General features: G+C 41.8%; 1 protein-coding gene across 1 annotated transcript; it reads right to left on the reverse strand.

Annotated features, from left to right (window-relative positions):
* Nucleotides 1-531: 531 nt before the first annotated feature.
* Nucleotides 532-12265, reverse strand: LOC116046368 (germ cell-specific gene 1-like protein). Its single transcript, XM_035993444.1, has 7 exons — nucleotides 12018-12265; nucleotides 9270-10353; nucleotides 5888-6082; nucleotides 4205-4264; nucleotides 3892-4050; nucleotides 2944-3055; nucleotides 532-2488 (listed from the first exon to the last, which is right to left on the reverse strand). Exons 2-7 carry the CDS (start codon nucleotides 9463-9465, stop codon nucleotides 1816-1818), a joined length of 1395 nt encoding a protein of 464 aa, XP_035849337.1. The 5' UTR covers nucleotides 9466-10353; nucleotides 12018-12265; the 3' UTR covers nucleotides 532-1815.
* Nucleotides 12266-13369: the final 1104 nt, after the last annotated feature.

Raw genomic sequence — 13369 nt, forward strand, 5'->3', positions numbered from 1 at the left:
CACAATGTGTTGTACCTTTTAAATTTTTAATTAATCAAAGCAGTTTCTTAATGTTCAAACTGATGACTGTGAGAGTTTCATGGGCATCTGAGTCTAGCTATTTTCTATGAGAGAAATGAACAGAAGTTTTACTTGTACAACACATTCTCACTCCCATTGCGTAAAATACCGACGCTTGGTCAGGTGCCTTTGGCGTTGTTATTACGATAAAAGTCTCCTTTAGCGGCATATCTAAATGTGCTTTATCTAAATGCGCTTGGTCGGGACTATTGGCGTCACTTTTGACACAGTTAGGTTAAGGAAAAGGTTACGTTTTCATGACACGCGCGACAACAACGGGATGGGCGACGGTTGGGTTTAGGAAAAGACGACGCTGACAGCCATTGCCCAAACGTCCGTATTTTATGAGTTCGGAGTGAGAACAAGTTGACTTGCAAAATCTTGGATTCCCAAAATAAGCTAACCCCATTTTAACGTTTTGAAAAAACTAAAACTGTTTCACATGATTATGCTTTTCAGACAACCTGAATATCATGTTCTATTGCAATTTTGACACTTCTGCAACAAAAAATGTGATTTATCATTATTGTCTCAACATAAAGTTGATGATTACATGATCACATGGAATCCATGCATTGATAAGACATCATCAGACAATGTGGTTTGTTTTTATTACATCTCCTTATACTGGAGGGGATTTTTATCCATTCATGCAAACAGATGAAAAAACAAAAAATAACATATACTTATCAAACCTTTTGAGTTGACACTTAAACAATCTCACATCCTCTTACACATCTCGTAAGTCATAAAACGACATGCAATCCCTGAAGAAGTCACTGTAAGGCTGTATTTACACGAGCAGAGAAAACTGAAGTTTTACTGATCTGTTTGTAGCAACATTTTCCTGAAAGATAATCATCATTGCATAGCGTCACAAAACCAATTTCTGTTTTATTCTCTGTGTTCTGTGTACATCCAGCCTGAAATAGATGTTAGCTGATTTCTTATTGAACATATAGAACAGCCACTCCTAGACATTATTAAAAAGTATTAATTAAGTATTAACAGGATTTTAAAATATTATTAAATTATAGCAGACACAACTTTCTGTTGACATGACCCCACATTATTGCCTTTTGGTCCTTTTAACATGTTTAAAATATTTACATGAAACTACTTTTTGTTAAAAAACAGGCAATAGTTTAAACATTTCATATACTCATTCCAACTGCAAAATTCTATAATAAATAAAAAATAAAATTATAGGAAAGGATTTTCAAAACATTAACAGGGGTTCACGGGTGATACTGCATGTTGAACAGAAGTCCACATTAGCAGCAAAGTCATTGTCCGAAATAAGTCGCTACCAGTGACCTGTTGAAGTTAAAGACTCAATGCAACTTTTAGCCAATTGTTTTGGTTCTTCTGCTGCACATAGATGTCCGAGTCTCACCTTCCTCATAAAAGCAGAGGTTTGCAATGGGAGGATAATGTTGGTCTGTGTCTGCTGGACGTGTAAATAGATAATTCTCTGTTAACTCGTTAGCTGTAACAATGTGATGAACCAACAGTCCATTGGAGCTGTGAGTCTGTGCGTATGTCTTTTTGTCCTCAAATCGAATCACAGCTTGAAATGACCATTGTGTGACTAAAAATGTTGTAATTATCATTTGAAACTGCACATATACAAAAAACAATGAATATTTCTGGAGGTATTTGTTCAAATCTTGTTATCTCGGAAGGCAGTTTCAAATACAATGTGTCAAACCAATCCCGATCAGCTATTGTCACAGTCCTCGCCCCCCTAAAGTCTTAGCAGAGCGAGTCCTCTCTCTCCTCCTGCAGAGCGTAATCTATCTCGTCCAACTCACGTTCACAGTCTTCGCATCCTTCAGCTCCACATCCCTCCACCACTACCATACCATGAGGGTCCACCAGCCGCCCCCCTCCCATTCCATATCCTCCCACTCCCCCCATCGTTCCCAAACCCATTCCCCTAACTCCTCCTACTGCTCCCATTCCAACTCCATTTCCTCCAACACCAACTACTCCAACCCCCATTCCCCCAACTCCTCCTACTGCACCCATTCCCAGTCCTCCCATTCCAACGACATTCCCTCCCACTCCAACTCCTCCCATTCCCATCCCAACAGCTCCCATTCCTCCAACTCCAATTCCCCCTCCACCAATAAGCAGTGCTCCCCCAGCGCCGCACGCCAGAGGGCTAACCGCTGGTCCCATTCCTCGGGGCCACAGAGGGTCCATGAGCGCCCCCTGCTGGCCGAGCTGAATCAGTTGACTAACAGAGTAAACGCCTCCACTGCCGGCTCGAACAACCTCCTCGTAGGAGGGGGCGCAGGAAGCAGCGCGCACCTCTTCCAGCCTCAGCCGGGCGCGGTGCTTCATCTCGATGAGGGTCTTGGTGTAGGAGTTGAGCGTGGCCACGGCGGCCGCCATGCAGCAGCTAAACGACAGCCACGCCATGCTGGTGAGGGAGGAAAGAGTTGGGAGAACAGGTCAGGCTAACAGTTTGTTTGTTTGTTTGAAAGCCCTGTCACACCACGAGTGGCATAGCAAAGTGCATCCACGTGCCATTGTGAAATATTTGGTGCTAGAAGTTTGGTGACGTAGTGAAATCCTGTCTTGTTATTGTCTCAAAACTGCGCTTGAAGTTGTGATGCAGTTTATACTCAGGCAAATTAAATAAAATGATGGTGCAACACAGATAATGAGCTACGATAGCTTCCTAGAGTTTGGATTTTCCGGCTCTCAAAACGGCTCAAATTAGTGTGAAAAATTTCACTCTGAGAGCAAATCTTACCGCAGCAACACCTTTAAAATGAATCACTATCGCTGCAAAATTTCACAGTTTTAAATGCGGTTTGTGACCATGCCTTAAATCAGATTTCCGGAGAAGGGGTTAAATTGAAACAAACTCACGCAAAAGACCATCCATAGTCCCAGGTCTGTGGCCTCCAGTCTTTGGGCCCAATGCTCACAGTCATCTGAAACACTGTGGTGTACATCATGTGTGCTACCATCCCCATCAAACCTGGTAGAGGAAGAAAAGACAGAGATAAAGTTAAAAAGAGAAAAATAAGAGAGGATAAGGTCTGATCGTTTTGAAAAAAAACGATGAGAGATGAAAGACAGAGGCAGGAATAAAGAACATTTGAAAGTATTTAGATAACAGGAAATTAATGAATTATTTAGCATTTATCATCACTTTACTCGAAGACAGGAATGAATACCTGGGCGCTGATTAGTGATCACATTAGTACTCAGAATTTAAACAACTACCATCAATGCTATTTGGGGCTGTGTACAATCACACAAGTTAAAGAGTGACGTTTTATAGAGAGGCAAAGTCCCTTCCCCTTCCGGTGGACCTCATGAGACGTTAATTCGGAAAAAATATGTATAGTAGTGAACGGGGAGAGACGCATTCTTTTTGGATCCGTTTGAATTGAGCAATGAATCACACATATGATGTTTGTCAATTTAAAAGATAATTTTGCAAAAGAAGGAGAAAGATCTGTTGCTCATGTGAGTAACTATACATCCTGGTACGAAACACACAAACACCGTAGCTTCAGCGAAACATCACCGATGCGACTTTGAAGTGAGTAGTCTTTCTAATTACGTAATTTCACGTAAACGTCTTATACTTCAACAGTTTTACGACAAACTGAAACTTTCTTGACTTGGAAAATTTACGAACATCATATGTGTAATTCATGGCTCAAAAACGGGATCAAAAATAATGAATCTCCTTGTTCACTACAGTACATACTTTTTCCGAATTAAGTGTCCCATGGTGGTCCACCGGAAGGGGAGGGACTTCGCCTCTCTATAACAACTCAGCAGAGAGTGTCCCCCCCTCCTCACCTGAGAGGACAGTGCACATGGCGGCGTAGGCGTTGATCTTGAGGGCGTTCATCTCCCTCTTGGCACAGAGGCAAATCGCTTCCACACACATCAGCAGGAAGCCCATGGCCAGAAGACTGATGTACGTAAACTCACTGATGACTGAAAGCCAGAGGACACCTGTGGGAAAAGAAAACATTTTATGAGTTGTCAAAAACTTCATTTAGGCCAACAAAAGCGAGGATTTGACGCTGAGTAATTTAATAAATATACAATATATTTGCCGTTGATTAGATGTTTTGCTGTGGGGATGGAAATATTTTCTGTTACCGACCTTGTGTTTCTCCTGGCGTCAGCTCAATGAAGCTGCGACACTTTTCTACCTGATTCCCACCTGGAAGAACAATCACAACAGAGTTCATGTATCGACATCCTGATGGTCATCAGGTCATTTGAGTTATGTACTTACTGTAATAAAATGCTATATTTCTGTCTTTAAAGCTATAGTTCATAGTTTGTCGCCCCCATGAGGAATTCTATGTAATGACAACAAAACTGTCAGTGCGTCCACATGATACAAGCCTTACGTGATCAACCCCACCCCTCCTCCACGCAGTTGCTAGTAGCCAAGGAGGACACGGAGGATTAAAAAAACATGATGGACTCTTCAGAAGAGGTCATTATCTTTACTCGAGTTTCTGCGCCGGAAAATCACCAGACGACACAATCTTCTGAACATAGCCATACTGAGAAATACAGAGAGAGTTGTGTGGAGCTGATAGTCTTAATTAGCTTGGCAATGGCTACGCCTTTGCCAAATGTGTAGTGTTTTAAAAATAGCTATTTTGAGGCTAGCATAAAAGTGCCCCTAGCTCTCCCATTCAAAAGGCCATTTGACTGAAAAACAAAAATACGGTAAATCTTAAAAGTGGCGATTCCGTCCTAAATATGCTTTTAAACGAAAGTTTGACTCGGGTACATTCACAAAAAGACCCTAAGTTGCATTTTGGCGAGAGTTGCGCTTTAACTATCAACCATCGTTCAGGGGATGAAGGCAAAACATATGTCTGTCTTTAAAGCCATAACAAGGTTAAGCACGAGGATTAGAGTTGTACAACTGCAAGTAGTTTGTTGGGGGCAGGATGATATAAATAATCTCTTGCAAATGCTGAGAATGTACTTCAATTTTTTATACTCATTATAAATCCTGAAAATCTAATAAAAATAGTTGATTTAAGCCCAGTAGTTCACATTCCCATGGGGAGGAAGAATAAAAAGGTCAAACTGCTGAAATATCAAGTAATCACAGTGTCTGGTGGAACAATACAGGCCAGTGATTACATTTTGTTTTCAGGGTACCTAAGCTTGCTCTGTGCATGCTTTCTCACATACTGTGTGCTAGTTTGGAGGAGGGTCTGACTCATGGATCAGCTGCTATTTAATAACTACAGTTATAATATATTGTGATCAAAATTATAGAACAGACGTAAACCAACGAGTGGCAGTGACTGAAGAAGGTTTGATGAGGTTTGATTCTTGGTGTTCTCTCTGTAGGAGATGATGCAGTAGCATCAAATAATAAAAACATGATATTGGGAATAGCAGAAAGAGCATTTTTAATAAAATAGGGAATGACAAAAAGCCTGTTTTCCTATAAAGAGATGTTCCCTGCAGTCTGAACCAGTACCACACAGTTACTGTATTTACTGTATTTCTGTGGATACAATAATCCAGGCTTGTACAATTTATCCCCCTTAGTGATTACTGAAGAGAGGTTTAACTGTAAATAATCTATGTTGACTAAAACACATTCTTATTGGCAGCCACAATAGTTCCACTGACAGTGGCTTTCACACTGGATACGTTTATGTAACAATGATTGTTGATACTTGTAATGGTATATTTAATCCAAAAATGTAAACACATTTCAGGTACCACGCAGGTGTTTCCAAGTATGATCCTCTGATTAGAGACCCAGCTGTTTAACCACAGTGCTCTTGCCATGTTGATCACAAACCTTCATTGTGTTTCTCACAGGAGAGCCAGAAGCCGGTGTGGAAGTAGCGCAGCATGTACTTATCCTCGCCCGTCTCCCAGATGTAGTGGACGGCGTTGGCCAGCTGCTTTGTCTGTGTCCTGGCCAGCTCCTCCTTTTGCAGCGGAGAGAGCGTCACGTTGGAGTGCGGTTGCCCCGGGTCTGGGGTGGGGGTCTCTGGATGAAGTAAAGAAAAAATTAAGAAATAAACTCAGGAGGGAAATGTATCCAAAGGTGCAGAAAGTAGAATTCAAGTTCAAATGTATTTATATTGAAAAAAACCATAGTTTACCAAAGTGCTTAACAAGCTGAAAAAAAACAAAATGGATAAAATAAACAAACACTAGCCCTTACTCCAGGCCTACTTATATTGTATTATACACATATACATATATATATATACATATAGTAAATATAAATAAAACCCCAACCCTAACTCTATTCAAAATGCACACACAACGTTCCTTTTAAAATTGATCGTCATATCTTAGCGCCAGGGTATTTTTTAAATCTAGCTGGGAGAGAGATTTGGGTAGATCGGATTTTAAAGGAATATAACTCCTGCTGACTGTCCTGTCCAGTGGCTTCTTTAATCTCTTTTTTAACACCTTTATGCCTTTTTAATTGCTTTTCAACTAACCAAATCTGGTTTTTTTTTAAAAGTTTTTAAGTGTTAAATCAATTGTCCACTGGTGCTACGTTTTAACCCAAACCTAACCTACATCAACGGTAGAAAACGTCAAGGTGTCAAAACTAAACTCGAATCGAAGTGGCTCTTAACCAAGGACTTGAAAGTTTCAGCGGACCGATCAGTTCATATTTAAATAGATAAACTATTCCAGATTTGCAGCAGCTATTGAAAAAGCTTGTCCACCTTTAATTTTTAACCTGGATCTGGAAACATTGAGGAGCACCTGATTAGACGACCTCAGTGCTTGGAATGTGAACATGTAAAAGCTCTAATAAACAAGAAGGCGCTAACCCATTCAAAATCTTAAAAACAAGCATTAAAAAAATAGAGAGAGCAGAAAGAGGAGGAAAAATATGTTTAGAAATTAAATATTTTCCTGTATGCAGTTAGGGATAGGTTCTAAAGCCAGCATGCCAAGAAACTCTGACATAAATCCTAAGAGGGGTTTCCAGTGGATCACAGCGTGTAACGCAATCCTGCCTTGAAACACTGTTCTTTAGGTAATCTGTCATTTTCTACGGAGTGAAAATAGAATACTACATGGAAACAAATAGGCTTAGTGCCGAGCGATAAGACAGCGGCTCAGGGAATCCAGATAACATGCAGTTGCAGATACAAAGTTCTGAGATTAGCAAACAAAGCCGGGATTATATGAATCTCTGCCGGTCAAGTCAAGTGTAAAATACTTAAATATGAGGTGCAAAAAAAAAAAATCTCGTGGATGCCATAAAATTCTGCAGTAGATTAGTGTTTACTCTTTCTGGAAATATTTTCTTACATTGTCAAAATGCTGTACGTTCCCTTTGATGAGATGTTCTTAGAAGTGAAATATCAAATATAATTTTGTGTAAACAGGCATACACATACACGTCATACGGTAACTATACATATCTATACATGTCTAAAAACATGTTGCACAGGACCCACTGTGCAGGTTGTGTGGTGGGAAAGGAACAATGGCGCACATTCTATCAGGGTGTAATATCGCATTGACACAGGGGAGATACAGGTGGCGCCATGACAAGGTGTTGGCACTGCTCTCAGACATCCTGGAGCAAGACAGGAGGAAGAAACAACCAGCCAAAGCAAGACCACTGCTGAGCACCATCATATTTGTGAAAGAGGGCCAAAGACCTGTCGTCCTCAGCCAAGCCCGGCAGAATCTCCTGCAGTCAGCCCAGGACTGGGAAATGGAGGTTGACCTCAGGAGGAAACTCCACTTCCCCGAGGTGGTACTGTCCACAACTCTAAGGCCCGACATCATCATGTGGTCTCCAGAGGGAAAGAAGATCATCCTGGTGGAGTTGACGGTGCCGTGGGAGGAGGGCTGTGAGGAAGCTGCAGAGAGGAAAAAAAGACTTCCGGGACAAGGGGTGGACAACATGGCTGATGACGGTGGAAGTCAGATGTCGAGGATTCCCAGCTCAATCTGTGTGGAATTTATTGACAAAGGTTGGACTGAGAGGCCACTTGAGGGAAGCAGCCGTTCGTAGGCTGGGAGAAGCGTCAGAGAGAGCCTCCTGTTGGCTCTGGCAACAAGAGAGAGGACACAAACTGGAAGCCTGGAAGAGAGCGGCAGTGACCTGGCCAGTCACTGCTGACCCGCCAACTGGAGGGTGTTGGGGTTAAGGGTCGAAACACCCAGAGAAGGTTGGGGGCCACCTGACGACCTCTCTTCCAGGCCAAGGCTTCATCCATTAGAAATGGGTGTATGTTAGCATTGCAGATGTATTATACAACATGCAGCTTTGTGTAAAACAAGATGGCAGCATGTTGGTGCATTTTTCATGTTGGTTTCATTTACAAAATTTAGAAACAATAATAATAAGAATACATTTATTCATATAGCACTTTATATAATAAAGTCAATAAAGACAGATAGAAAAGGAAAAAGTAAAATATAATATGGTAATAATGTGATTTTAATGTGTTATAAAACAAGAGTCAAATATCTCCAAAGTCAGGCAACGGTAAGGTAATGTAAAGTGGCATTTGTTTGGATTGTTATTGCGTATTTCCTGGTGAAAACATGATTTCTGTTGTAACAGTGACACAAATAATGCAAATAAGCTGTTGTGAAAGTCACTGAAAATCTTTGGATATATTTGAAATGCTTTTTTACTTTACAACACGGTAGGCTAGACAAAATGCACTCATAGGACCAATTCAGTGCACTTCAGTTGAGGGAAAACAAACAATCATTAACTATATCTATATCCTTGACGTTCCACTTCCGGGATTGCTCCAGTGCCGGAGGAAAATCTGCCGGATGCATGTCTTTTCGCCAATTTCCATTTCCTTCCGCTTTCTTTGTGTTGGAATTTTAAACTCTGGTGGATTTATGGACTATGGTTAACTGCTCCTCAGATCTCTGCAGGATAAATCCAGACAGCTAGCTAGACTATCTGTCCAATCAGAAAATGTTGATGTGAAGCAATATGTTGAAATATATACATTGAGATGCTGTCGAAACAATGGTTGTGTGTAATCCAGATGTGTACAAATCCTTTACTTTTATACTAAATGTAACCCAGTTTAAACACCATGATTTGTAAGAGGCTTGCAAATCACCAAATCAATGCCTATTGGGTTTTGTCAGTATCTGGTATATGGACACTATACACCAGAGGGCAGCCATACCGAAATAATACCTGAATTTTTTCCCGGCCTCACCTGTGGTGTACGGCTGGCTGTTGTTCTGTCCGCAGTTCTTCAACTTGACAGGTGACAGGCAGGCAGGCTTCACCACCTTGTGTGTTCCCTCGCACCAATAGGAGGTGCAGAAAGCCGAGACGGACAGGGTGAGGGCCAATGAGGTGAGGGTAAGTGACAGCAGGGAGCGGTTACGTCTGGACATGTTCTCCAGCATTGTTGCTTCTGGACTCAAAGGAACTCAGAGAGAAATTAGTTGGGAACAGAGTGTGCTTCGGCTTCACTTTGAGGGGGTTGATACTGGTTCAAAAATGGCTGCAAGAGCCTGGCAGGTTCTGTTGACCAATCAGGATGAGGATGAGAGGAGCGAGGGGGGTTTCTGTGACACCACAGTGCTGAAGCGTCGCGGGTTGTTGTGGCGACTGAGATTGAATTATGGAGGATGAAAAGGAGAAAAGAGAGAGGAAGCTAGGAGAGGGGATTAAAGTGGAACAAAGGTCAGAGGTGGAGAGATGGAGAGATGGAGGGAGCTCGAGGAAGAACAACAGTCGATGAGCGGAGGTCAGAGGACAGTGGAGTGGAGAAAGATGAAGTGCTGGGATTTAATCCCCTCCAGCGAGCAAGACAGAGACAGATGTGGAGGCAAGAGGTTGCAGGAGGAACTCCAGCTCTCCTCCTCTTCCAGTTTCAGCAAAGCAGTTCATCAAATTTAAATTCCTTTCTTCTTGATGTTACGGCACAAGCCAGGCGACACGTTTAACTCCACACATTTCTTCTCACCGAGCTGCAGCTCTACCCCATGTTTCCACCGCCATCACGTCTCAGATATTTCTCTGTTGTTTATGACTTTTGCTCCCCACGGTTGAAGATAAAAGTCGTAATCTTGTCCTGCGGATTTTGAGACTAATCAGCGGCGGTCTCAGGGCACATCCTGTTCTTCAACCTGCTTGTTCACCTTTCCAGGAAGGATTGAGCTCCCAAGGGAGTGATTAGTCTGGTATCTCAGGCCTACCTCTGAGCCTGGTAATCTGTGGTAATCTTGCAGGGTTAGGCGGATGAGACTAATGCCAACTGACTCTTATGCTTTCTTTGTCTGCACGACCACCTAAAAGTAAAGAAGGGAGACAGAGGCAAGCATCTGGATTAAGAGATGAACAGTTGAGTCATCATGTCTATGATGGAAGGCTCGATGGTGTTTTAAGCCCCCACCGTCGACTTCAAGGCACCTAACCCTAACCTTAACCCTAACCCTAACCCTAACCCAATGCCTTTCATGCAGCGCTGCCTGGAAGACGTTGTTGGGGGCTTAAAACACCAAACACCTGATGGAAGTCCTTGTTCAAGTCATTTATGTTTCACTTTATTTTGCCATTCTTGTATGCAGTTACTTCAAAAACATGTTAACATGGTCGCTTGTCAAAAAACTTAAATCTGAATTCCTTCTGTTTTGGGGTTTTCAAAGGATGTTTAAGACACAGAGGTTTGTAGGAAGTGTTATGATTTCCAAATACCAATTTCAATTATGTTTCATAATGTGGGTTTAGTTTGGATGTAGGTAACAGGTGAGGCTATGTGAGAATAGGTCAAAGAATTTGAATGCATAGGCAGTACTTCAACATCCAATAAACCCAGTAAACGTAGCACTCAGACTCATTGTCATCTCTGTCCTTTTTTGTCCAATTTTGTTATTCTGCATCAGTGCAAACTAGGTCTTCAAAGTTTAAAGGCCCTGAACACGCATACAGGTGTTTTCAATCAATGTGGCTGATTGGACTGCGTGGGTGTGGTTAGACTGATTGAGTGGCATCTTCCTGAGTCCCCTGTTAGTGTTGTTGCACCTGTTAGGGCGGGACAAATGACAGCTTCATCATTCTTATTGGTAGAAAGAATTTTTGACCTAATGGACCTTTTTCACAGCAGACATTTTGACTTGTCATAGTAGGAAAAGCACAGCTGAGATTGACAACCTTAACGATGGCTCAATCGTGTCCCAGTAAGCTATTTCAGTGAGTCAGCATGCACAATACCAGGGCCTCTCCTAAGTGGAATGCAGCCATCATTAATGTTATTTATTTTTTTTTTGTTTTTTACACCTGTACTTTTCCTACTATGACGTCAACATGTCTGCCATGAAAAAGGTTCCCAAAAAGTTCCCATCAAAGCTCCGATCAACCTGAGCAGAGTCTAAACAGACAGAATAACTGAGAACAGAAGAGGCTTTACAGGTGATTTGTCTGTTTTAAAAAATATAGTTATAGTTAATAATGTCAGAAGGATGTCATTCTCCTTTTATCTTGTGCTATTTTTCCCCATACAGCCCTCCTCTGATTTGTGGAACCATAATCCGTACAATACACTGAAGCAGTTTTAGTAACTGTACATTTGCAGATGTAACGTCTCCACACAATGGTCCATGTTAACAACAGTTGACGGATTAACTAATGCAGGCAAACAGCTTTGAGACACAAACTCAATGTACTATCCCAGCTAACGGAACATTAATTTTTTAGTGATTTTAGTATGACATTTTATTTGGTACATGCATATTTTGAGTGATCTAAATTCCACTGCAGAGACACTAAAACCATTAATATATATCCACACTTAAACAGCAGGAGATTCACAGTAGAATATACACTATATTTCTATCCCTGTATCCTCTCAGCATGATAAGCTGAAATCTTTGCCTTCATTGGAAAACTCCTTTTGATCAGCTTACACTCGTGCAACAAAATAAAAAAAAAAACTCCAACAAACATCTCGACTCACCGTGTTTGAGACTCTTTGTGTTTCCTTCACCTCTCCTCGAACAGGAATTCGGTTTTCCTTCACCTTTTTCTCTGCGCTCACTCATCACTCCCTTCTCCGTCTTGGGTGAGTTTCCATCAGAAATGCACCCAGATTTCTCTAATCCTCACAAGTCCATCTGTTACTTTCCCTCCCATTTGCTCTATATACAGTGTCTGTTCATCCACAGCTTTCTCTTTCTCTCTCTCTCTAGTTTTCTTCATCTTTCACCCCCTCTCACTCATAACCCCCCTGACCTCTGCTCCTATAGTGATTAATCTGGTACGGTGGTGGAACAGCTTGGATTGAGATAAGTGTGATAGTGTTGGTGTTTTGAGGTCTAATGGTCCGGGATGCTCTCTAAACTTCAACCCTTCTTAATAACACAAACCAGCATACAGCTGTACAGCATACACAGCAGCTGGCTTTAGGCAATCCCATTACTTGAAAGTCGTTGGTTTGAATCTGATTGGAAAACAAGTGAGCCGCCAGGAACAGCATGTTTGGAACAGTTTATTCCAACTTTGTAGGTTTTTCTTGCTTGAGTTAAGTTTGTTTGACTCTGTGAGAACGACAGAGGCCTGAAACAAATGAATATATTAACAAGTCCTGCAAACCGTATGGCGATATAGGTCGTTTATTCCTACACTCCAATACTACCCATAGGAGTGTTTCATAAATTAGCGCCCATAGGGATGGCAGGAAATAACAAGAGTGTTATGTCTTCATATTGCCATTGGCGCAATCCGAGGGGCGGGATAAACGGTTGTCTTTCAAATTCTCTCTGCACGCAATAGGATAGAGCTACAACCAAGCAGAGCAACGAAGAAAGTAGCAGAGCTAGTTGATAGATTAAACTGTTGCCGTATCCGGTCGGCAAAACTCAGAACACATCTTCCTTTTTTAAGAATTTGGCACTTCAGTGCCGTTCTTTGTTCTTTTCTCAAAGAAAAGCTTAACTCCAAGTCTTCCAGAGTTGCGGGCAAAGCCGATTCAAAAGACCGCTGTTCCCAGCAGCCGCAGCCATAAACCCGCCCACCGACTCTATACACAATGTGATTGGCCCGGCCAGAGTTTGGTTTTTCCAGCTCGCAAGCCAATGGAGAGTTGCTAGAACCCCTGGCTGCAAATAACATTTGCTGCCGCTAGGGTGCGTCTAGATTTCTAGGCTAAAATATTTATATCATTCAAGCAATTAAATGCTGCATTCGTGTGGCGTCGTAATTATCAAAAACAATCCATGTGGGCGCACTCTCGAGTCAGAACAACTCAGGAGTCGGCGGTAAATATGGTAGGACTTGTCGAGTTGAAAGTGATACTTGTGTAAATGCAAC

The sequence above is a fragment of the Sander lucioperca genome, chromosome 16 (assembly GCF_008315115.2).
Source record: "Sander lucioperca isolate FBNREF2018 chromosome 16, SLUC_FBN_1.2, whole genome shotgun sequence".
Taxonomy (NCBI): Eukaryota; Metazoa; Chordata; class Actinopteri; order Perciformes; family Percidae; genus Sander; species Sander lucioperca.